The sequence below is a fragment of the Hetaerina americana genome, unplaced genomic scaffold, assembly GCF_022747635.1.
Source record: "Hetaerina americana unplaced genomic scaffold, ioHetAmer1.1.p SCAF_9, whole genome shotgun sequence".
Lineage (NCBI taxonomy): Eukaryota > Metazoa > Arthropoda > Insecta > Odonata > Calopterygidae > Hetaerina > Hetaerina americana.
This window is the reverse complement of record NW_027287538.1, coordinates 53,467,246-53,494,245: the sequence shown is the minus strand read 5'-3', so window position 1 is coordinate 53,494,245 and position 27,000 is coordinate 53,467,246. Positions and strand designations below refer to the sequence as shown.

General features: G+C 38.8%; 1 protein-coding gene across 1 annotated transcript in view; it reads right to left on the bottom strand.

Annotated features, from left to right (window-relative positions):
* The window catches only part of Atpalpha (sodium/potassium-transporting ATPase subunit alpha), a 387,348-nt gene extending 360,742 nt beyond the window's left edge, over positions 1–26,606 (bottom strand). The window contains exon 1 of the mRNA XM_071597529.1: positions 26,407–26,606. Coding sequence (XP_071453630.1) covers positions 26,407–26,418 — 12 coding nt within the window. The 5' untranslated portion in view covers positions 26,419–26,606. The remainder of the gene's footprint in view (positions 1–26,406) is intronic.
* Between the last annotated feature and the right edge of the window lie 394 nt (positions 26,607–27,000).

Sequence of the window (27,000 nt, the reverse complement as noted above, 5' to 3'; positions counted from 1 at the left end):
AGCCGACTTCTTTCACTCCGATTTTCGGAAGCCTATGAAGTTCTAAATAAAGGAATGAGCTTGTTTCTTGGTGAACTCTGCTCTAAAAGAAACGTCTAGAATAGAAATTTCATAACGTGATCGATTTTGAAAAATAATGACGGACGATCTGATGAGGTGGTGTATTTCTTTAAATGAGAGGAGCGTAAAATCTTTTTCACTAGGAAATAACTTAGTTTCCGAAAAATGTGGCAAATTTATGATCTTTTCCCCAAAACAACTAGGATCACCAGAGCCTTGAATTAAAGCCATCCACTACCTATTAACCTGTACTCGGCAATCTTTGAAGAAACAATGTTTTTTCAAAGGAAAGCAAAAATATCTTTTCAAAGTTGTAAAATGTTTGAGACTTTCAGAGGATCTACTTCCAAACCATTCAAGTTTAACAAATTTTTACTTTTTTTCGATTTAACACGTTACAGAAGGATAAAATGTGAACAACTCAGCCTTCAAACTGAGCAATATAAAATAAGTATGGAACACGAAAATGACAGCACCTAAGGACATACGTTTTTGATTATGTATATATTTTTTTACGAAATGTCATTTAATCGTACTGGTGAAGTGCAGAATAGCATTCGTCATTTTAGAGTGGGTAGTGTGAAATATTAGTTGCAAAAAGATATGAACATTTTAAGTTACCCAAAAAATTAAAAAACCTTGACGTTTGGTTGTGGAGGATGAAACAAATGGATTGAAATACAAGGGAAGAAATAGACATGCCTGGGGAAGAAGGGAAGGCTGTTTGGGGAAATATTAAGAAGAAATGAAGAGTGAATGCTGAACATATTGAGAGGAAACGTTACATTGAATATTATAGTAGAGTGGAGAATGGCATAAATGGGTAAGCAGTGGAAATATGGAAGAAAAATTAGCTATTCGGGATGCAACGAAGGGCGATAGAAATTATGTGGAGTTAAAAATAATTTAGGTTAGATATTAGTTCATGGTTACATCGTAAAACAATATTTATTGGTAGGATACTGTGAAAAATAATAATCACCACCTGCCTTATGACAGTCGCATAACAAGGTTTCCTAAAAATACAGATAGACAGATATCGCGACACTCTCCATGACTCTCGCAGTGACCGCAGGGGTCTGGAAGGCACAGGAAGTCGGCCGCCATTGAGCAAACATCTTCGGCGATGGGACGATTGCCGAATACGCGGGCAATTTGCACCCCCCCCCCGCAGACGAGACGGTTGGAGACCTTTCGTCCGGAAAAATGTAATCGCTAAATTTGGAATGCGCGTCTCGGGAAAGAGCCCTGAGACTCGAACGGAAATTCTCCTGCAGGTGGGCAGGTCGTTCACACACACACCGTTCACGTACGCTGTTTTCGTTGCATCACTAACCCAATAAAAGAGCCCCCTTCCCTCTCTCACGATAACCGCACACCATCCGCCAACCGCCGCCATTCTAATTCCGTCGCCATTTGGGGCGCTTGGTGGAGAACGGGAGCGAGCGGTTTTTGAGGGGGAAAGGGTATCGGGGCTCCTGTTCGAAGAAGCGATCTGCCGCCTCGGCCCTAATCTTTGAGTGTTCCGAAAATTTTCAACGAGGAGGAGAGCAACACCATTGGGAATAAATATCGAGGAGAGAGTTTTATGATTCCGACATTCTCCGCTTCACTTCCTGTTTATGAAGATCGTTCAGAGTTTCCGCTCACGCTTTAAAATTAAATTGGGCGCTATAAATTTCTCGCCGGCGGTATTTCCATAGAATCCAAATTAGTCGTACCCATTCTCCGAGGATGAAAAACACTCGAGAAATCTACACTCAGCATCATTAATCCTTTGAAATTATTATGCGTCGTAAACCAGCGTACACATTACTTGCAGTTAATGCTGCAAAAACGCCAAAACGAAAAATACCGTGTCGTGAGATTGAAATGTTCTCCTGAGTTTTTCACCCACTGTGAGTTAAGCGTTATTTTTAGCCACGTTGACCACAAATGATGGAGTCAGCTGGGTGAACACGATAAAAACTACGAGTGAAGTCGTAGTAAAGTCAATACCACAAGTTCAACCGCGAGAGTGATTTCATGGATCAGAGCTGTTCGTCGTGCCTAATCTTACATAAAGATTAGATTTCTTTTAATTTGGGGAATGGTATCGCTCCAGAGATGCCACCAAAGATTGGATCTGGGAACTTTATCCGAGCGATCGTTTGGTTACCACGCTTACGAATGTAATCATATTTCATTCTTAAATTGTTAAAGCTAAAAGCGTAACTCATAGACTCAATTTTTTTACAAAATATGTTGTTTTTTTACCTCATATATCTGATTCTATATCTTTAGTGCATGGATAAGACCATTATTCAACAGAATCGGAATCTTTTGCCGTCAAGAGGAAAAGGGAGAGATTTATGGTCAGTAAAAAGTTTCTACATATGTTTAACTAAAATGTTTTCTGTTGACTTCCTGCAATGCTTGAACTAAATACTTACCGTTTAAAAAAAGAGTAATACTAGGAATCGGATGAGAGAGAAAAATATATTAAAACACCTATCCATAGCAAAGTAGTTTAAAAAATCATTATTTGGGAACTATTTTCAAATCGCGAGGCGAAGTAAATCAGCATCTTTCCATGGTATAAAATAAAAATATTTTGCGAAAAATACTCCCAAAAATTTTATTTTTTCTCTTCAAATTTCACATAAAAGTTATCCATCCATTCTTTTTTTCAGGAGCTGTCTCGCACCCCGCGTTGTCCAGCCTTCTGAACCTGACCCTGTCGCAAGCATTCCATGTATCCGTGAAGCAATTGCGACGAAAATGGTATAAGCGGGGGAGGAATTTGGCAGGGACGATCCTCGGGGCGTATCCATACCTTCGACCGAAATCGAAATAAGCTGCGCCTTGCCCGTACTTATTGACTCGGAAAGCAGCGCCACCCCTTTAAAATTCGTAATATTTTTTTATTCCCTCCCGAGTTGCGAGTTTCCACTGATTTATCCATCCCAAAACCGGATATCTCTTCCCTATAAGCCTGATATTAAACACTGCATTACATCCGGGGGAACAGCAGCTTATGTGTATAGGACCTCAGGATGTGTTCATACGCTGAGGTGTATATAAATGTTGATCTAAGTCCACTATATAGTACGTACAACAGCTCCGAAAGCCTCACGATCTCGTGCTCCCTGGGAAATGAATTATTGATACCTACGTTTCCCAACGTGGAACATACGCCTCAAATGGTGAAAGTTGAACATTTTAGGGAAAAGTTAGAAAATAATATATTTTCCTACCTTGAAACTGATATATAAAATGGTAACAATCATAGTATGTGCATATATCTTTGGTAGTCTACCGTTTAAGGTAGATTTTAGGTGGATAAAAAGTTAACTCCCCCTTATATTTTAGCCGTACCCAAGACACAACGTGACTCTACGAGTATACTACCGATAAATGTTTTTCTACTCCACATTTATCCTAATTGCCTTTTCCCCTCCAATATCTCTATCCTTTCCCTCCCTCATCCTCACTTGCCTAACGTTCTCTCCTTTATCTCAGTCTTTAAAATTCCATCGCCAAAATAGTCTGCATCCTTCAGATTTCTTCCAACATTCCTCTTTTTTCCCCCACCATGCCTATTACATTTTTGTATGATTTTAACTTTCCCAAAGTTGTCGGAATCTAAAACTCAAAAGCTTCTATCTACACCTATCATCTTGCTTCAGCAATCTTATTCCTGACACTCTTCGTTCAGTCGTCGTTCGAGAAGGTTGTACAAAACCTCGCTGCATATGAATGTTTCAATTACTCTTGTATCTTTACTCAAAGTGCCAGTCATTAATTCTCTCCTTGCAAAAAAATCCTTTATCTAAAACATTTACTCTTGCCTATTATGCCTCTTTTATATTATAAGTATAGATGCAGATAGGTAAATCATAACAGCTGTCAGCAAAATATACTACTAGAAGAAATTCAAATGACAAACAGCTTTTATTTTTACTATTTTGTTTTAAGTTCCTGTTTTTTTGGACGTAATTTTTCTGGACTTAGTTGGATATTATACTTGAAGGGGCATTAAAATCTTTGAGAAATTTAGGTATGCGCGACAGAGAAAAGGTTGGAAAACCCTCCTGTATACTTTTGGAGATATATCAGAGAAGAAAGTGTGAAGTAGAAAACCTGATGTTATATCCAGGCATTTTAGTAAAAAAAATAAAACTCCGGAAGAAAATTCAATGCCCTCTCAGGTAGCGGGGTCGGTGGAAGGGACAATAATCCTACGAGATAAGAAACAGAAAAGCTACGAAACATATAAAAAGTGCCTTGAACAGTGTAAAAAATACGAGAAGGCGAAATACAAGGAAAGAGAACACTGAATCTGTGATAGCAACATGGAGAGTCAGGAAATTTCTCAGCCCAGGGAAAACATCACCGATCGTATCAAGTCACTAGGCCCACGTTGGTTGGGCCATGTTAAAAGAATGGAATACGAGTGCCAAAAAAATTAAGAAAAAAGTAATATACTACATAACAATCTAAAAAGAAATGGATTGAAGATGTGAGATAGGAACTGAGGAAAATGAGAATAAAAGGATGACAAAGGATAGCGTGAAAATGAAAGCAGATCAAGAAATCAGGAAGAACCTACAAAGGGTTAAAAGGAGTTAAGGAAGAAGATTACATTCGGAGATACCCTTGTCGCACTTCCCTCGCGGAAAAAGGCGAAACTTCTGCTGTTCGAAGACCACTGCGTCTTCCAGCATCCCCACCCCACCTCGCTCCAAACCAGGTAACTTTCCCTGAAATTAAACTCTATATCATCAGTTTAAATATATCAATGCGGATATCGTTTGGCCCCACAGAACTCTACTATTTCCTTTCTATAATGCTAACTTCCTGGGAAGGGTACTAATGCGTCTTCCGTTTGATATCTTCCTCTAATTGGCCTACGAATTAGTCCAATCAATTCGTGGCAGCTACCCTTCCATTTTATTTTCTAAAATATGTTCATAGTAAAGTCTTTATGTTTCTCTGGTTATTCAGTCCATCTGGTTCTTTTCTTCCATATTTTACACCTTTTACTCTTTTCATCCTTGATTCTTCTTCATGTTTTCTTCTTTCTCACCCTTCATCTGTTGCTAATTGAAATTCAGCATTCGCGCGCAGCACCATTTACGAAAGATTGCTTCTTCTCCTTTTCCGATAGCCCATGTCTGCGATAAATAGAGGCCACACTCCACACAGAAGCCTTTACATATCATTCACTTATTTCCTGTGGGGTTTTCCTCTAGATTTACCAATTAAAGAGGGAAGGTAGGCCATTTGCAAGTCTCTGAGGACTCCCCCTTCTCGATCATATTGCGTGTGGGTGCCCGGACATAATATTTCCACGGATTCTGCCGCGAGATATTAAGGAGCACTCGCCGCATGACACCTCCACCCTCTAGGCCCTGGTACCTCCCGCTCGTCCCCCGGGAAGTGGGGGTGGGGGAGAATGGGATGCGAAGGCCACCGAGCCCGTTGGAGAATAGGCGCCGGGGTGTTTGTTCATCAACAATTCAGCGGGCGTTCCGTTCACTTCCGAAAGCATCCCCGCGATAAGGCGTTTGTTTCCCACCTAATTGCCTCCCTTGGTGCGCGTCGTAGGGCCCTACAGTTCCCCTCGTCCGTCTTTCCCTTCTCCCACCTTCCCTTGCACCACACGACGCTGCCCATCTCTCCACCCTCATCCCCTCAGCTAAAACACTTCGTAGGAGGGCAATCCGACACGGGCAAAATTAATGAGTTAATCAGGGAGGGTGTGGGAGTTTTAGGGGTGTGATAGACTCTCTACCCGAGACGGTAGTCAGTTAGGCCCAAGCACTCGTGAAGACGCCAACCCCCCACCCCTTCCTCTCCCCCCCGCGGGACGCAAATGAATGTTCGCTTCGCTGCTGTGACGACGCCACCACGCAGCATTTATGGAGGTTGAAGGTTGCCTGAGTGTCCCATCTCGCCACCTACCCTTCCGCGGTCGGATTACGCTAATCAGTTTCGTGGTATTCTGGTCATTTTAAAGCACCGCAAAACGATGAAAACGCACCACTGCATAAAAATCGCTGAAATACCTCATGATACAAGGATTATGATTTTTTAAATGATACCCTATCAAAAAAATAACCCGTAGGGAAGGTATTCTATATTTAAGGAAAATACCGTTGCTATTCACAGTCAAGATTTTGGATTAATATTTCGTTTCAAAGCATGCCAATTAGACGAAAGTGCTAATCGGACAAAGAAGGAAGGAAATATACATTATTAAGTAATTATTTTGTTGAATTTCTTCTCTTCAGTACGAATTCATTTTGGACATAATTTAGATGGCTCCGAAACTTGATCATTGAGGTTGGGGAAGTCACTATGGGCGCGGAGAAGAATATAAAAAATAAAACAGAGAAAAATATGAAGTTCATGGATGTTCCAGACGTGATGATGCAACAGAGTAGTGTGTTAGGTAAAATTCGAAGATGGCAAGAAATGTGGGTAGAGGGGGAATTGAGTGGAGATTATATGCTTAAAAATGAGAAATTCAGGGGAATAAACTAGGTCGATGTAGGAGGAGAATGAATATGTTGGACAGAATAGAGTTAGAAAGTGTTTGGACCTGAAGAACGGTTTTATACAATGTAAAATGTGAGTGTCATGGTCTTCAGTAATAAGTTTAGAAGTGTAGAATTTCTTAGCCTCAAGGGTCATCAAGAATCTTCTTTGATCGGTAGATTAGTATGAACAATAATAATGATGACGTATTTACTTCAGGTTCTGGGTAGTTTACTAATTCCAACCACACACGCTGAGTGTCTTCCATCGTTTCTTCGGTCGGCCAATCTACTCATAGCCTTTTCCTTAAGGATTTCATTTACCTATGTAGTCAGTTCTTGGTAACTTAATGGAATCCATTCCATAATGTACTTTTTCAATTTTTCCACTCATTCCTATACTTTTTCTCCAACATATTGCATCGTTATTTCTGCTCTAATGCTATGAATGTTTCACAATGGAAATTTCTAATGCAAGGTTTTCCTTGATAAGGAGTGTGGGTGTTTGAAGTTGAGTTGTAGGAGGTGGCCCTTCTTTCGCCTTCCCTACCTGGAGGGGCCAATGAGGGGTTCGGTCTGAGTGAGCAGAAGGGGGAGAGAGGGGAGTAACTCACAGGGGTGTGCTCATGGCAGACATCAGACGACCAGGTAGACGAGAGGACGGACGAGTCGCGGGGTGGCTGCAGTTTGTAGTGCTTCTTGGGAGAATAAAATGAATAGCTGAAGAAAAAGTACACCCAGATGCGGATTTTTTTTCAAAATTATAATTCCTGATACCGCTGATTCTTGTCCAGCGGTACCCTGGGAGAAATATCAATCTATAGATGATGGAAGAGGACAGAAAAAGTTTTGTCAACGCCTATTTTTTTACCAAAATACTACAGTCCAAAGAAAGAAAGGGAAACTTAAACTATGAATAGCCTGGGGCAACAAACGCCGTTTTACTCAGGAATATATTACGGGTACGTGATACTCATGTTTTATTTTTTCTACTGGTATGTTTGGGAGCGATCAAAGAAGTTTTTGACCTCTCTTAATGATAAGATTACATTCGTAACAGGAGAAACTTGTGAGCATTATTTTCCCTCGTCGTATTCAATTTCACCATTCATAATAATATTTACGGCTTCTTACGGAAAAAAAATCGTCCAGAAAGGCGAATTTAGGGAGAGCCCACAAAAGTGAATCCTGGCAGCCTGACTCGTCTGTTGGTTAAAGCGATCGTTGGTTTACGAACAAACATTGCTCCTGGCAAATTTCCTCACGTTGTGCTATTATTCGTTGAATTTTTGAAGTTGTGCTTGGGGCTGTCAGATAAAATGTCAGCACCTAAAACTCACTCACAATTAAATTTGGCTGTAATAATTTGATTAACAGGGAACTGAGAACCACAAAGCGGTAATTTATGTACTGGATGTCATATACCCTTTTTTTAACCCTGAATTGAATCATTTTCAGTCAAAGATTAGACACAAATTAAAATTATACATTCCTGCTTTCTTAATCATTCAAGAAAAAAGCCAGCTCTATCACCTAGCTCTAGATTAAGACTAATATTTTCAACTAACTTCCCATTTCCTCACCGAGGCAAAAGCCTATTTTTCATTTTTATTATTTATTATGGGAGGCGGACGACCGTTGAAAAGCAATTGTGTCATTAAGGAGAGGTGGATAATTTGGTAGAGAAAGAAATTTCTGGATATAATGGAGAAACCCATTATCAGATCAGCCTATTTTTAACGTTAGGTGTCAGGGGTAACACAAATGCTAACATCCCCTGTCAACCGACAAACGGCTCATTCTACTTAGAGCGCTCTCGACATGAAAACAAATAGGAATCGGGATATCTCTGAAAAATACTGCCAGTGTCGGGATTCAACCCCTGACCCTCGGGGAGGGAAACGTCGTACATAAAATAGCACAAACCCGATTCCCAAATTGCATGTGATAACAAAAGAAATACCCTTAGAATAAGTCAGCTCAATTCTACCAGAGCATGAAGCACTATCATACGAATATATATGGGAACGGGTCCACTTTTGGGGAATGATTACGACTGAAGAACTAAAAAAACACAGTAGTTAACCCTAAAGTTGACTTGATAGGTGAATTTAGAGCTTAGCTAGTACTAAGCCCAACGACGTATGAAATTCTTACATCAGGTTAGGGGGGCCAGATCCTTATTTCTATGCCACTAGTCATTCTCAGAAAGATCAGAGGCCACAATAATCGCATAGGTTGCATGAAGCTGAGGGTAACCAGAAGCGTCACGTGGAATTGAACCCGAAACCTCTGGTCACTATGTATTTGAATACCACGCCCAACTAAAAACTTAACACAATATAAAAATTGCCAGCATTCAACTTTAATGTTGAAGTCGTTAATTCTCCCAAACGCGGGGGTTGAACGTATTTTTTTAAATCTCTCTAATGCAACTCGATCGTACATCGCACTCCAGCACAACGGACAAATAAAAAGGAAAAGGCTCTCGTAAACCGTGAAAATGAAGTCTAAATTGAAAATTGATAGTTAGTAATAATGGATACAATATCCAAGCAGGTAACTTGGCACATTACTTCAAAGCGAATTTTAAACAACATAAACATATATCGAAATGCTTATACTGGTTAGTGTTAGGGTTTAAAAATAATTACTATCTTAATGAACTTCATATGTTACTTATTCCACATGATACTGTATATCCGACGGATCGGCGTGAAACGTCCTTCCAGCATTTTATATTTCCCACTCTTTCTGGTTTATTCCAATCTTTTTCTGTTCTTTAAATATACGTCAGAATTATGTCTCCATATCTCATTCAAAGTCTACCTCTTAGTCGTTTGTCTTGCCGTTTCAAAACATACATTTTCTTAAGTATCCCTCGTACGGTCCCTCCTACACATCGCTAATGGGTTGGAACCAAATGCGCTTAAGTACGCGCTCCATTCTTGCTGGCAGATTTACGCTTTACTGTATTTTTAAATACAATAATATATTTTTTTAAATTTAAAACAAGGTAAAATATTAGATATCCACTACCGCTTACTGTCTAGCTCTCTACCTTACTGGCAAGTTAGGAATAATTACTATAAACTGACATAAATTCTAGTGAACTTACTAAAAGCTCTTAGAAAAAAATCTTTGTTCATGAATTTATCATTATTCAGCATCAACTCAAAGGGAGAACGTACTTTTTCACAGAATTGAAATAAATTCATTGAGAAAGTACGTTCTCTCTTTCATTTGATAGATACAATAAACTTCCATGAAGTAAAACTTTAATCTGTTAGGTTCATTCACCAGCAGTACTTACTCACTTTCATCTCCCATTTTTTCCTTATTTTGTCATTCCCTATTCTGTCTTGTTTCAAATTTCTTGCCAAGCAACAACAAATCCTCATCTCGACTGCTTGGATCTCACTACTCTTTTCTTTCATCCTCACAGCCAAAGTTACACTTTGATGGGTTTGTTGTGGAGTTAAGTAAGTCAAGCAGATGACTCTCCTACATTTGATTAAAACTCGCTTGTTACAGGCAAAGCATATCATTGCTCAAGTTTCCTTGTCTTAGTCCTATTGCTTATTTCATCAAGCAAGTGTAATTATGCTTCCAAAATTTTTGAGCTTTTCCTTCTTCCTCAACTTTTCACCTTCTTAGAGATTAGTTACTGCATTGCTCATTGCATATTACTTACTTGAAGTTATGAAAGAGTTGTTTTCCATGACCTTTTTAAGCATTCAATATTAGTCATTTTGTTCAAGGACGGAAAAGCTTGAACTTGTGTCAAGTTGAGTTCTTAAGTTGTTGCGTTCCCTGTGAATTGTCCATAATCCCTACATTCCCCCTCTGTAACTCTCCCACGCGGAGGGCACGGCCGGGAGAGTGGATCTCGGTTGGAGAGAGTTTCTCTGGCGTGAGAAAAAGAGGAGGGAGGGTAACGGAGGGAGGTGCAGGAAGGCGGGTTGGAAGGGAGGAGAAAGGAGTTAGATTTCATTATTTTCTTCTTCTTTTGCTCTCAAGATGACTCAATGGAGGGTTCGCGTTCGCTGAATGCGGGATAAAAGGGAAGTATTCATTAGCACGTGTGGTTAGGGGGAGCAGGCAGGGTGAGGGGGATCTCAAGACTCGCTGCGGCGATGGAAAGGGAACAATGGGGTCCCGCACATAAGTATGTGCGTTCATATATGCATATATCATACATTTGTGTGTACACCCACACACACACACACTCATTTCTTCAAAGAGAACTTCAAACGCTGCAAAACTCTTTTACGATAAATTTCTTTTCCTCGAATTTTCTCTCAACCAATCGAAACAAAATATATTCCATCAGAAGGAAAAATTTTAAAATAAAATTTATTTTTTTGGCCAATCTGCAATGACCTAAGGTTATATGATTCACCTTTTAACAAAAACGATATTACTCGTTTCGAATCCAGTTAAAAATTCATTTTAATACAATATGGTTTTAATGAACATTTGAAGGGGAAGATTAATTTTTGTAAGGGGCAATATAAAGAATTATCAACACCTATTCATTGTTAAATATTTCACATCGACTGATTATAACCCAAAGAGGTTATTCAAAGGAATAATCTTAACCGATGCTAGGAAATTTCGTACAATAGTTCAAAATCAGCCACACGATGAAGGACAAACAATATGTTTATGTATGTACTATGTTTATTCTCATTCCAAGTCAGGAAGCCCGATTACTTAGCCAAATGAGCTAATGTTGAGGCAAAAATTACCCCAAGACACCAAAGACTCAATTTCCTCCCTCTAGGTAATTGGTTTCTAAGCAACCCGAAATCGTTAAACCTGGGTGGCTCTAGGGGTGAAGCAAAGTCATATATCAATTTATGTGGGCAAAAATAACCTCTTTAAAAGCCTTTGATAAGTCAATTCTAATTGTAGTTAATCAGATGTTAATGTCTCTTCGATGAGCTCCCCAGAACTTGCTTACCAAACTGCCTCACCAACTACGAGTTGTTTGGGGCAGAGAAATGTCCCCTGGTACAACAAGGGAGAATAGAGGAGAGGGAAAATGGCAACGGGGAGTTGGAGGGAGTATTTAACCATTTACGAGGGCTTTGGAAAGAGAGTTGTGGAACGGGTGCGAGAGTGGGTGAGCAAGGTGGAGTGGAGAATGTGGATTATGAGAGCGGAAACGAAGATAGAGGACTTTTGGCCTGAGGAGGAGTTAGCTAGGAGAGTGGGGGAGAAAGTTGTTGTGGATGTGGGGAGGAAAGCGGGGAATGGAGTCGAATCTCGTAGGAGTCGGTGGTGGTAGAAGGGGGATGATAAGATAGATGGACAAAGCAGGGTGCGGGAATTGACGGTAGGAGAAGGACGGTAGGGTGTGTGGATGGGTGATGGCTGAGGACGCAGAATTCACCATGGACTCGATTTATTACATCTTTGGATCGCGAAAAATGCCCTTAAACGGTGATATTGATGGCTTTGGGGATGTATTTTATCGTAATTCTGGAATTAACTGACCAATCTGTTTCATCCGTTGCAGGGTGCATAATCAAAAACTCGGAAAACAAAAGTGTCCTCATGATGTGGTTTGCAATGTACTTCAAAGACTTAACCATAGCGTTGCAGAACAACCCAAGAACCACCGAGAGCAATCATGTATGTTGAGAAAGCATACGTTCAAACTTTATCACTGTCCACAACCCTTGTGGTAACTAATGTAATGTACTATTTTTTCATCACATAAATTCATACAGAGCCCCGCTACAGCATGAAAACTTGCAAAGAGATAGTGAACATGCCGATTAGAAGTGTTACACCTCTAATTGGTTGTCCAAAAATTGAGTGTATTAGATTTTTTTCGATGGTGTGCAAAGGCGTTGATTCAACAGAGTAGAATTTGAAATACACTATTTGCTATCTCATACGCATATTTCCATCGGATTCTGAAAAGGTGGTCCTGCCATCCTGGTTAGACTTTGAAAAAGTCTTTGTATCTGCGATATTAATGTCAACTTTTGATCGGAAATTAAATCAGTTTATATTACCATCATGTTTCTCTTTATAAAGAAGAGTAACCATGAAGAGGCTTCAAAACTGACTCATTCTTAGCTTTAGTTTCCCAAATGACAGAAAAAGAACTAATCTCTGCTTATAAATCTGTCAATCAATTCCTAAACGTAAACCGGTATTTTATAATTTAGAGATTTTTGATAAAAGGAAATCAAATTGAAGAACCTTCAGAGAACGCGTTTTTATAAATTTCGTATTTCACCTCTTGCATGATTTTAAAGCATTACTGGCAGTATATTACACTCATATAAAGAAGGAAAATCCACAATCTATATAATATATATATATATATATATATATATAATGTATAACACTTAGCACTAGTGGACACAGACAAAAACACAGAAACACACAAAAAAAGAGACTCACTATTTTTCGAATTTTCGGTGGTCGTTGCCACCTTTATCAAGGAGGAGAGGGACAGAACTCTCTGTTCAACAGTTCTGTCCCTCCCAAACAGTTCTGTCCCTCTCCTCCTTGATAAAGGTGGCAACGACCACCGAAAATTCGAAAAATAGTGAGTCTCTTTTTTTGTGTGTTTCTGTGTTTTTGTCTGTGTCCACTAGTGCTAAGTGTTATACATTATTATTCACGTCCGTGAGTCTTTCAAAAAGTGTTATATATATATATATATATATATATATATATATATATATATATATATATATATATATACATTTTTTTTCAAACACAAAATAATTGCCAAAATGGCGAACAAACATTCATTCAGATGTATGAACACACATAAAAGAAAAACAGTCATGAGTTAGGGAAGGCGACATCGAGCAGATCAAAAGCCCAAAAATATTTCCTTTTCCGGGACTTGAACCAAGATTTGAATTATTTTTGCGCTTGTGATCTGCTCGATTCCGCCTTCCACATCTCTCCTGAGTCTTTTTAATGTTTTTATATCCCCTTTCATTATATATATATATATATATATATATATATATATAAGTATATATAAGGGGGGCTTGATTAAGATTAGGTTGCTGGATTGTGTTTTGTTAGGAGTCAAAAATATTTATTTGGTAGTTGTGTCCATCTAAAAACCTACCTTAAGCGATAGATTACCTTATAATAATAATAATTATATATATATATATATATATATATATATATATATATAAACATCTATGATTACTTCTATATCTTCAGAGGAAGACGGATTGTTTCCGTCGAAATATCAAGAAAATACGTGTGAGTGTTCGCTTTTTTTGTGTTTCTATATTATGTGTTACTGTGTATTGTACTATATATATATATATATATATATATATATATATATATATATATATATATATATATATAATTTTCCTGAGCAGTACTGTGGCTTCAAATTGGGGCATTTTCCTTGAAATATAACCCGTAAATCGATATCCAGATTGGAAAACTCCACTAAATGCGAATTGTTACCTTTCTTCTTCTGGAACTTTCCACTCCACAAAAGAGGTGGCGCTGACCCGCTCTCCAGGAGGAATCATTTGGTTTTTTTTCAGGACATGAGGATGGGGTCGCACTACTCCCTCCTGGATAGCCTGCCAACTTGAGAAGTTCAAAGAACCGTCTTTAGTTCAACCAATCCCCGTTCACCTTGAGCGACCTCCAGGGTCTCAGGGGAAGGCGAGACGTGGTTGGTGCGTGTTTGACGGAACGGAGCGATTGGAGAGACGGTTTTATTTTCTCCTCCAGAGGGGTCGTGGGTCGGGGGAACAAGACCGTGAACTGAAATGGAAGAATGGCTGACTCCCGTAGACCAGCTAGCGCTGGAATTCCTCTCCTTCCCCGCGAAGGGCCATTCAAGACTGCGATGACGAGAACCATTCCTTCCCCTAGCCCTACATCCCCCTCGATCCCATTAAACCACTTCCCCCTATTCACTCTCCCCCACCAAACGATCCTCCTCTTGGGGGGTGAAACTATTCCTCCAGTCGGAATCCATCCCCTTCCACCGAGGAGAGATTCCCCAGGGTTTGGCGCCCACCCTGGTGAGGGAAGGGGTAGGAGTCGAGGACAGAAATTTGGGGCAAGGGAATTGGGATATCGCGTCCTTGGTTGCTCGGCCATCGTGGCCGACCATTGCAGATAATTCGAGACCCTCGAGCTGTTATGGTGCTCTGTCGAGCGTTTTCTCGTGGAGAAGAACTCAAATTATGACCTTTGCATGGTGTAATTACAATTAATCATGTTCATTAAAGTCTAAAAAGGGCTAAGGAAAGGTTTTTCAAAGAAATATCAATGTACGATAACTATATATTAGTTTATTTTGCAGCTTTGTGACAAAACGAGGAGGATGTCTTCTCCAAAACCAAATATTGTCAAATCTTTGAGTATTTAAATTCGCGAATAATAGGTCTACTAAGTATATTAAGTTTGATGACTCTATCACATTATTTTGAAAGCAAAATCAGAACTTGATTGCTATAAAACTTTGATTACAATTTAAAACTCTTCCCGAGCCAACGTTTTTGTTTTCATTTCTCTACCATCACAATACTCCACTTTAAAGTTTATTAGAAGTCACTAGTTTCCCTATCAGTCAAATTCATATAACCATTATGCTTTAGTAAAGATTCATTTATAATAAAAATTTTATATTATTTTAGGAAATTTTTGCATTTTAGCCGACCAAGGAAACAATTGTGTTATGAATATAAAGGTAGTATAATGGGGAAATATTGGAATATTATGAAATATTCATTTTTGTAAGATCAGGTTTATTATCTCTACCTTTCATATCAGCGATATTGTTTATTATTTTTAATCAAATAATATTTATTTTTTCCCAAAATTATCGATTTCATAAGAGATGGAAATGAAGTTAGAAGTTTGTATAAGTAACAATATTAATTGCCTGAAATTTTATTCACATATAAAATATCTAGATTGAAAAATATATTTAATAAGGGCTTTATTTGATTGATTAATGATTAATATGTAATCAAATATTTTTTTTCACTCACTACAGCGGATAATTTCTATTTTTGCGCCTAAACAGCTTTTGTTTATGAAAAGTGGGGTAATAAATACCTCCTTCATAGGTAGAATTTATCAAACCTTATTTTAAATGGCTTTAAAAATTACGTAGATAAAAATATTGTGGGTCCTTTGTCTTTGTATCGTTATCCGGAATAGATATTTACATTAATTCATTTTCAACAATACCCAAAATAATGGTCAAGTGGCAAGGAAGATGGCGAGGACATCCAAAAGAGTTCAGAAAATATTCTTTCTTAAGATGTGTAAACTGTATGAAATATGTTACAATAGTTGAATATTGAGCTGTCAAGCAAAACAATAGAATTTCCTGTAATAAATCAAACATATCTCAGAAAAATGCTCCATGTGAAATGAAAATTTCGAATTCAAACGCTGCATACATTTTCAATTTAACATTAGTTTTTTTAACGTGCAATGACATTAAATAAGAATAGTTTTCAGCACTCAGATTTTAATTGATATTATTTAGTTCATCTGAAGTATATTGGTTTCATCATGGTGTCTGAATGGGACGAAAACATGAAAACATTCCACCTATCCAGCAACCTGCTACGCACAAAAGCATAGTTGGTTGCTTCTACACAGGGGAGGAAGGCTATTTAACGCTGAATAGTTCTGAATGCCAATTTTTCTTCATCATATAGAATGGCATATTATTATATTATGCCTTGGAAATAATTATTTCTAACCAATCAATAACATTTTACATTTGATTGCAAAGCTAAAAAATAAAGTGTTCAGCTGACCGCTGCTTCCAGGGCACGGAAAGGCTCAACTCTACGAGGGGATGGGGATTGGTGCGGTGGCTGTCGTACTGGCTTCCCACGCAGAGGTCTCGGGTTCAAATCCCGGTGGTGTTGAATATTTTTCAGAGGTATCTCGATCCCAACTGGAGGTGCTTTGTGGAGGGCACTTTGAGTCAATACGCCGTCCGTCGGATGGGACATTTAACTGAGGACCCCTTGGCGCCTTTCGTAAAGAGTAGGCTAATGCCGCCGCCGCCGGGTTTCTCTCCACCCTTCATCCTTTCCTGTCCATCCCCTATGGCGCAAATGCCCTCAGCAGTCGGTCTCCTCCCCTAAATACTACTACTAATCAACTCTACTAAAATAAAAGGGACACAGAATTTTGAATCATTTCAGACAATCAATCCGTTCCTAGCCACGCTTCACCGTACTTCACACACATTTGCAGAGTGAAGATTCAAGGGTAGTTACTTTTATCTCAATTCCTAGTGAATGGTATACCGAAGTACGTTTTGAATCACACAGAAAAGCCACATCTGCTAAGCGACTGGCTGTGAAGAGCAAAATTCAAAAACATGTACGAAGCACATTATATTTTATAGTTTTCTTTGAGATATGATAGTATTCAACAGCCACTGAGGCCCTTATATTTGAAAGAACGTGGGTGGCTAGGGAACTTTTGACTAAGCAGCATAGTGCGCCGATTTTCTTTAGTTTTATGACAATTTCATTTTCACCCCACACTTCTCTCGGCTTTGGGTCTCAGAAAATCAAGCCAGACACACTCGGTTCTCGGATTAATTTCAAGTCTTCATCCGCGCATGCGCTTCAGCAGTTTTCCTCACGACAGAAACCTGGGGGAGGATTAGAGGTGGGGTCTCATTCCTCTCAGCACGAAATTTTACGACCCCGGTCCGTGTATTATTCCGAGAAAACCAGGACCTCCGGGCCATAGAGAGAGATTAAAAAAAGAAACTCATTTATGAGCGCATAACCACAAAATTTGAAACCGACAGGAAACGCCGAAACTCGATGGCCGGGTGGCGGGAGTGATGAGAAGAGGTCGTAGGCGAGGTGGCGATGGGGATGTTCCGGTCGAAATCAGGGCTGCCCGGAGAAAGTTCTGGCCTCGTGTCTGTGTGCTTGTGTGAGCCGGCGGAATTGGATGAGACGCGGATGGGGATTGTAGCACGGTGACTGCGGACGTGGGGATCTGAGGGGAAATTGTTAGCCGAGAGGAGTATTGGGGTTAGTGAGAGCGGGGTGCGGGGGGGGGGATTCAGCGCTGGAACGTGAGGCGACTTCCAAAAAAGAGCCCGTACCCTTCCTTTTACCCTTCCACGCAGACTGAAGGGTCGTCTTTCTCTTTTGAGTAAGCACTTTCGCCACCCCTGGCCCCGAAAGCCACGGGTACGGCTTCATAGACCAAGAATCGCAGATCCCGTCGCCAATGTGACTGTGAACTTTGCTTCAAGTAACGACAGAGCTTATAAAATATTTGGAATATAATAATATGAAAAGTAATACCACTGCATAAAATACAAGAATAATATTAAGGCTCATCGGAAAAGGCAGATTAATGAAAACCTAACCATGATCATAAACCACTTAAAAATCGTAATTCCTTATAATAATAAGTAAATTTTATTTGAAAAACGTATTTTTCCACTCCTGGCTTGACTTTTAATTATAGGATCTATCATTAAAAAAGTATTTACATCACATAATAATGTTGACTCATGTTTGTTCTTTATAGTATTTTAAGGAAAAGAGAAGAGTACGAAACCATGAAGATCATGTATAAGGAATATTATCTCGCTTTGGTGCTTAGAAATATCATTGCAAAGAAGAAAATCATTGTAACACATTATATTCATTACATAGCCTTAGTCTGATTGGAGGTGCGTAGCAACTGACAGTTTACTTTGAGTATATATATATTATTCGTAGGTAAAATTTTGAAATATTATCTACTAATCCATAAGGGGAACATTGTGTATGAAAAAAATTCCGGAAGTAATGAAGGTTTCATAAATTTATTTTATTTTCCCATTTATACATTGTCTTTGAAAAAATTTAAATGACTATGGAGAAATGTTTTGGAGATTTATTTTCCATCAATCAAAAATAATCCATAATTATATCAATATTTCAGCGTTGTGCCTTCTGTATACAAAGAATGAGGTAATCTGTAGATGTAATGGTAAAAATACAACTAAATATATGAATATTAAACACTATAAACAATGTGTTACAAATACCATGCACATATACCGAGCATTAATTTTGGGCAATGCAAAAAAAAATAATTTTAACGAAAATAATAGGGAATGGGATAATTTTGAAGCGTAAAACGGACTCGCCCTACGATTAATTTGGAATCAGGTGAATGATTTACAGAAAAAGTTCTGCCATTTTTGCGCAGTTCAGCAAGCAACTTGACAACTCGGTAAATTACTGTGACATTTCCCAATTTTACTTAAATTTCAAACCATGGTGATTATTTTCTTGTACAAATTAACCCTTGGGGTAAATCTTAGAGATTATCCTGCACAATAAATGTTCAATACCTGAGTATAGATTGTATAGATCAAATTTTATCGTGTGAAAATAGATCACCTCTTTCTTTCACAACCTTTTGAGGTAAGATCGTACGGCGCGCATTTCCATAAATAATTGGGAGGATATCTTTTCCGGTCTCATTTTACGGTGTCAATGGGTTTCTAATGGAAAAGTAGAGTCAAATGGGTTATGAGAGTGCACAGGGGAGTAAAGTGTTTTGAGGGTGAGATTCGAGAGAACTGAAATGGGTAAGGGGGATTGAGAGAAGGAGGACGGGGTAAGGGATTACGGGATTGTTCCAAGAAAAGGGTGCCAAAAGAACTTTCGGGGAAAAGGGAACGTCTTTTCGAAGGACAGGGAATCCCTTTCTCGTCATGTGAGATGAACGAGAAAATCGAAAATGCCGTACGAAATACCTTTCGAAACAGTCTGTGGGCGCATCCTATTTGAAAGACAGTCTTGAGGAAAATGCCGAAATTCTTTAATCATACGAACTTGATCAAAGTGGATTTTAAAAATACAGTTAGATTATTCTCTCTAAACCATAGGAGTATGTTTGCGATATCAACAAAAAAGACTTATTCGTAAATGCCGGGTCAATTTCCAATCACGGCGTCCTTTTATTTATTAAACTTGCTGATCACTTTAACGAAAAAATCATTATCCCATAAAAGTGATCTAATTAATTAACCATAATTAACTTTCGTATTCCGACCCGTGGGGGATCATTTGCATCACATGCTTTCCCACTCCTCGTTATAATCCAGCGGAATGGATGGATGTGGCTCATTAACCCGTTCCCCGTGAACGTAAATCATTTTCATGAAATACAATCCACAGCATAGGATACATTGTTTGGCACTCAAGCGTGATGCCTAACCTTGTTGTTTTCGGGAAATTGGTATTTTAACATCATAAAATAGGCGTAGATTTGAGGACTTATAGGATATATGGAGAAGGATAGAAAATATGGTGGAAAGAGAGAAAACCACCGAAGAAGATCCAAAGGATGAAGTAAGAGGGAAAATTGGAACAGAACCGAAATGTTTAGGATAGAAGCAATGCTGGGAGGTTGTGGAACTGTAAAGATTGTGACAACAAGTGAAAATAAAGAAAATTGAAGGGTAAAAATGGAAGAAGAGACAGGTATTTTGGGCGGAAAATTGGGAGATGAAAGTGATTAACTGCTGACGAATAAACCTTACAGACGCAGGTTATACTTTGTGTGAGGTTTTTATACCCATCATTTGAAAGAGAGAACGTACTTTCCCATTTTTCCATGAAAGAGTACCACCTCATTTTCGTTTAATGCTAAATAATACTAACTTTATAAGCAAGCTTTTTGCAAGCTCATTAGAATTAATGCTAGTTTAGAGTAGATGTCCCTAATTTGCCAGCAAAGTACACTGCATAGACTGTAAAAAATAATGGAGATAAACGTTTCCCTCGTAAATAGTAGTAGTGTCGCTTAAGTAATGTCGCTTGCACACTCAATGTTAACATTTCAATATTTTTCAGAACAGAAACAGATACCGTGGTTAGGATTTGATCCAGGATCCAACGTGTCATCTCCATTGAGCGGGTTGGCTACTGGAATTTTCCCGGTATTTTCCCAACTCCAACCCTCGGCGGAATTTCCTGACTTTTTTGCTCTTTGCAGATTCTGATATCCGCATTCTGATTGATTTCTGAACTCATGTGAGACTTATCCCTCAGAGAAACTAAGGCCAGATAAGATAATCTTAAAATACCAAAGGGGACTACAATTAAAGCGAGTAATTAGGTGCAATTATATGGAAAAATGGTAAATTAAATTATCACATGTAATGAAATAATATCAACCAATATTTTAATAATGGGCAAAAATTGATGCAACGATAAATAATGGATCGAAATAATCAAAAATTTATTTATTTATTGTGTTGAGTCGTCTTTGTGGGCTATTCACCAATTCAAAGAAGTAATATATTATTTTTAATAATACATACTTGCATGAAGAAATGTTTGACATTATATTGGATTGCAAGTACATACATATGTGAGGCAAAAGTGTGGTGCAGTAATCACAACATAAGAACCTGACCATTTAATGAAAAATAGAAACAAAATTAGGACGAAGAAAAAAATTATTTGATAAAAAGTATGTATACGGTTCAGTTATATAAAACACCATAGCAATCTTGACCCTGGTGACAATGAATTCCTCCTGGCAATGGTGACTGTACGTTTGTATGTTAAAGAGCTTTAAGTAATTAAGAATCTACTCAAAAATTTTAACTATCGATAACCTCAATTGGGACTTGTATCACAATGTACAAAAAAATGTAGGAAAAAACTTCGATTCAATATTAATATAACATATTGTAGTCTAGTCTCCGAATGATACATATTTTTTATTCTTTATGTATGCAAATACTAGTGAACAGAGGAGATTTAAGTTTGATTAAATTATATTTGGCATTGGAATGGCGTAGTCTAATATAAAATAGCAGTTGAGACAGAAAATATTGCAATTTCAATGTTAAAATAGTTAACAGGTTCAAATTGGTAATACATGTTAGTAACTCAACCTTAATCTGAAAACCGGAGGTAATTTTCCTAGAGAGGTAATTTGAAATATTACGCTTGGTATTCTGGAAGAATGCTGTTATTCTTTTAAAGAGAATTATTTCAACCTTTGAGTCAATTGCCTTTCAGGAATATTAATTTTGAAGTGGGTGACAGTATTAATTCCTCTGAGGAAAGAGACTAAAAAGGCCATGAAATTACCCAATTATAAACTTTCATGATGAAGTTCCGTAGAAATGGCAAAATTTAAAGTAAAGAGATATATTTTAAGACGATTATCAGATATTGTTTCACATACGTCTGAAATTTTTAGCAATCCATGCCCATCTCACGCTTGATTTCTAGAGATTATATAGTATTCTATTCGTTGATGAGGAAAATATTGAATTATATTACTGAATATCAAAGCCAAATTGATTTTTCCTCGTGGCCTAATGACAGTAATTTGAAGATCTTAATAAGAATGAGAAACATTACTGGGAAAGGTAACGGAATAACATCAATTAACGTCATATACTTAGTAATGGCAATAATATGGCGGTAAGTATCTTGTATGAATTTTTAGCAGGTGACAATTTTCATGATTGGAATTTTATTTCAAACTCAAGGTTGAATAAAAGTAGGAATTTTCGATTGTTAAAAGTTATTGTGAAGTGTAAATTGAAATAAATCACATCTAATTTTCTTTCTCAAATATTCATACGCTGTCGCAATTAAAACAACGTATCTATATGCTTTGCGAGTGGAAATATATGTCAATGAGGACGTACGGAATAAGAGTCATCATAGAAGCAAACGTAATAAAAGACGACAAAGTTATCATTCAATTAGATGCACTCTTAAAATGACATTATTGAGTTAACATGGGAAACATGAATTAACACAGGAAATTGAAAGATGCAAATGAGAGAGTGGTCTAAGTCCTCATTGATCATGTAACGCACTCCTTTTTTCCTTTTTTGTAGGAATTTCTTACAAAATTATCCGTAAATTATAACTCCTCTTCTCTTTATGAGTGACCTGGGCATAGCACATATTATTTCAAATGAAATATCTAAATCTATTGATGGAGTTATTTTTAGGATAAAATAAGATATAATTCCCCTTGTATTATCACATCAAAACCAGCCATTAGAGAAATGTCTTAGGGTTATTTTATTCTCTATATTGAGAGCAAAATTTAACATTGATTCACATAAGTATTTGGAAAATGACTCAGATTTTTTATGGAAAAATTTATTGATAAACGCATGAAATGTAAAAATCTACACTTGATACCAGGGTGAAAGTGAAGCCATTCATAAAACTGCCAAACAAACACTTAACATATACTTGCTTAATTTATTGCAGTACTGAGTAAAAACTCGAAGATAGATAGGAAAGAAATTGATATCAGATTATTTTATCGGAAGATGCCTAACGTACTGCATTGAAGATACTTGTTGTTCTTGCTTAAGTTGATGTCATTCATGTTCATTTAAGATCATTCGAGTTAAGTCATTTTGGACCGAGGGGATCAAATTGATAGCGCGAGTTATAAAATCATTGCGGTGTGTTACGATCACTTTTTGAAATTAACGTAATCAAACATTTTGACCTCCACCACTTCCTGTGGGTGAGAATCAATCTCAGTGGATTCGCAAGTGACCCTTTTCATGAACCCTAGACCCTAATTACTTTCTCCTACTCCCGGGTCATTCTACGTAATTCCGTCGAGGACTCGACCCATGACAATCCTCCCGCATGGTTACATCACTCGGCACGGAAAAACGCCGTCAGCCATTTTCCTCTTGGCGCTTGGGTTCCGCCATACTCTGTCGCAGTCTGGCTGACGTAGCGAGCCTATCTGCTGCTATTTTGTCGCGAAACCTTTTGAAGGCTTTGTCCACTGCTGTCTCGCTCTCATTCTATCTCTCTCTCTCTCCCTTTCCCTCTTTTCATTATTTTCTCCCCAATTCCCCGACGTAGCGAAGCAGGACAAGAGTTCTTATCGATGGAAAAAACTGTCGAGGTGAGGTTGGAGAGAATATGACTTGACCCTAATTGTGGAGAAAACAGATTCCTCAGTAGGCAAGAGAGAAGGCGAGTGGGAGCTGGTTTGTGAGAGGAGTTAGTCAAAAGAGGGAGTGTCTGAAGAATCAAAAAAAGGAATACCGATATCAATGAACTATTATGTGATAAACTCTGTGCTAGGAATTTTGGAAGACATTTAAAAATTCACCCTCTTATGGCAAAAGGACATTTGCGAGTCTTTTAAATGCAAAATTTATTATTGGTGGAAGTGAATAGAAGAAATACTTGGCTCACAGCGTTACTATGACTTACAGATAGATATTTTGAGTGGGAATATTACTCGGGGAGAGAAATCAGTATTTATGTTTTAAGTAAAAAACATGTGGCCTTAAAATGATTGAGATAGTACGAATAAATGGGTGTTGCGCAATAGCTTTGTCCGAGGAAATCTTAAGTATATAAATAAGGGGTCAAAAGTAAAATTCCAGAGATTCAGTATTCAAAAAATTGCATTAAAATATATTTCATCTCCTGATCTGCTCTGAAAGTTATCTTTGTTTAAGCCATATTTGTCAAAAATATAATGCTCAAAAGTAAAAAGAAGAGATATTCGGAATCTGTTAGGAAGACAATAATAAATTTTGAAAAGTTAATGAAAAAGGTTTGGAGAATAATTTTTTATCCAGGTGAAAATATTTGAGAAAAAATTATATCCTATAAGTTTATTTAAAGAATCTTAGGACTGCATAAATTATATGCATAAGGCTTTATTGAGGCGTATGAGAATATGAAATTTTAGAGAGGGATATTTCTTCTTACTAACATGATTCAGAGTTGTTAATAAGAAACTTCGGGGATGCAGAAGTCGGTCTCTATGGAGTAGCTTACTTGTGGATGAAGAAGAAGAAAAGGTTATCAGAAAATCAAATATTCAGCTTTATCAAAAGGGAAAAATGGTATGGGAAATGATAAGATACCTTGTTGAAACTTTACTTTCCAGCGGCATCTCATTTCAAATTAGAGGTTTTGGCAAATCCGAAAGGCTTGAAATTAGAGTACCAAAAATGAAAAGGTTATAAAGAAAAAACGAAAGACTAAAAAGGCACATCAGTCCCTTTTATTAATAGTTCAACAATTAAATAGCTAATAAAAACACGAAGTTAGTTTAAAATGTACCAATGGTTAGAATAATTGACTTCTCTTGTATTTCAGTTCATAGGGTTAACATGCTTACTCTGGCAGCCTTCAATAAATTGCACGACAGAAAATTATCAAATATTTTCATTGTTAAGTTATTAATTTTTTTGTATGAGATAGTCATTCTGAAATGGATAATATTACGTTATTTTGAATTGCGTACAAAATTACAATGTTTCAATTCTCCAATTTTATGATGGTTCATTAGTTTATTGGCATGGATGAGTACTAGAAATATGAAATGGTGTGAATAACTGTTCTGTTTAATGCTTAAAAACTGATTCCCTGAATTAATCCTTACCACCGCAATGGAAGCAAACTTGCACCTTTGTGGTTATATAAACTTCGCAAGCGAAGGCCTGGGTGTTGCCCTACTTTCGTGGCTAATACTGGAGAGGTGCTGGAACAGGAGGCAAGAAAATCATTATCGAAGGCGAAATTTCTAGAGTCGAACTATGACACGCTCTGAATATCTGGAGATATATAACGAAACAATATCATTCCTTTTCCGTCGCCATTGAACACTGACTATTGGCTCTCCATGATTTTGCAGGAATTAGATAGTTATCTCGGTGATCCCATCATGATTCCGGAAAATTAGTTTCGGTGAAGGAGATTTTCAGTCGGGTATATCCAATTGGACGTGCACTGGCAGATGGACGATAAAGAGAGAGAGAGAGCGGAGGAAGGAGAGAAAGAGAGAGAGAGAGGGGGAAAGAAAGAGAGATAGATAATGTGGGAGAGAGAAAGAGAGAGAGAGAGTGGCGTGATTACGTCATTCGGTACTTTGGGGCACTGCGGATGGATCCTGATCAATGACTCAAGCGAGAAAGACGTCCGGTAACAAACGGGAACACTTGACAAAATCCTTTGAAATTCCCTTTACCAACAATTTTTCCAAACTGACATATAGAATATGTTCAATATCCTGGGACTTGGTAATGGATATACGTCGATGGGTTTGTACTACTAGACGAAACATTTTCAAGAACTTTGGCTGGAAATGAACCCATTTCTGTGGAACAGCACGAGAGATGAAAGTCCCATCGGTTAACCTATTGAGATGCTTTTCACACGGCAACATCAAAGCATTCCGAGCCTGAGGAACCTGATTATTCGGTGTGAGTAGCACTTTGCACCAGAATCCCCAGGCGAGCGCAGATCGCGTAGCACTGACCAGTACCAGGACGGGGTAAGAGGAGGAGGAGACATCGGATTGACTTTGGTCCAAAAGGGTTCTCTCACACAGAAGGGTCCTCGAATCAAACCCTTGACTTCCTGAAATCTCTGTGGGCCCTCCAACACAAGGTGGTGGAGGAGAGCACACCAATGCGGGGGGTTTTGGGGGAGGGAGTTCGAAAAATCCCATCTCGCAGAACTTGGGCAAGCGTGAAAGTTGAGGAACGAGGCGGCTGGCCTTCGTGCGGGATAAACGTGGTCTGGAAAGTCGTCCATCTTGGTTCTTTCCGACCGAGGGGGGAAGGGGGGAGTCCACGACTTTGAAACAGTCCATGGAGGACTGATCCTCCCGCCTCCTCCTCCCTTCGTTCCCACGGCCGGGGATAACAGTAGCACTTCCCGCTGCGATGGGAAATTGAGAGACACCACGATAACGTTTCGGTCTCTGCCCTTTGTCACGTTTTGCCCGGACCGATCGTCCTTCTCATAGTTGGAACTCGCCTTACCTGTGGCGGCATCCTTCGCTGCTGTTCCCTTCCGCGTGTTTCGCAACCGTGCTCCCGCTGCCTGGAGTACCCTCAGCACCTAGGGTCGCCTCGACGTCGGGCCTCGCGGTCGAGTCTTCACCCCGTGGAGTTCCTCCTTCGACTCTGGCTTCTTCGTGAAGGTGGTCCGGGACGTCGTGCACGGAGATCTGGGCGGCAGTGGGCTGGAGATCGATCCTCGGGGAGGGCAGGGACGGTCGGGAGCTGTGTCGGCGCACAGGACGTATCGCGCCGGTGTGGGGGGGTTTGGGTGGGGGACGCGGGGGGTGGTTAAAAGGAGGGGGCAGTGCGGCGAGACGTGGTGTAGCGCGGAGGGGATGTTAGACCTCCCTTCCTCCCCCCCGGTTACCCTGGCGCTCGCCCACCCTCTCCCCTAACCACCCCTCGCTCTACCCCTAACCTTCCCCACTCCCCCACCGCTCACCTATTCCATCCCCTTTTGTTCCCATTCGAAAATAGCTATCTCTCTTTTCCCTCGACCGCTTTCATATCCCTGTTGAAAGAGGTTAGAAGATAGGTAGAGGAGGAAACAACTCCGTGGTATGGGGTCAGCGG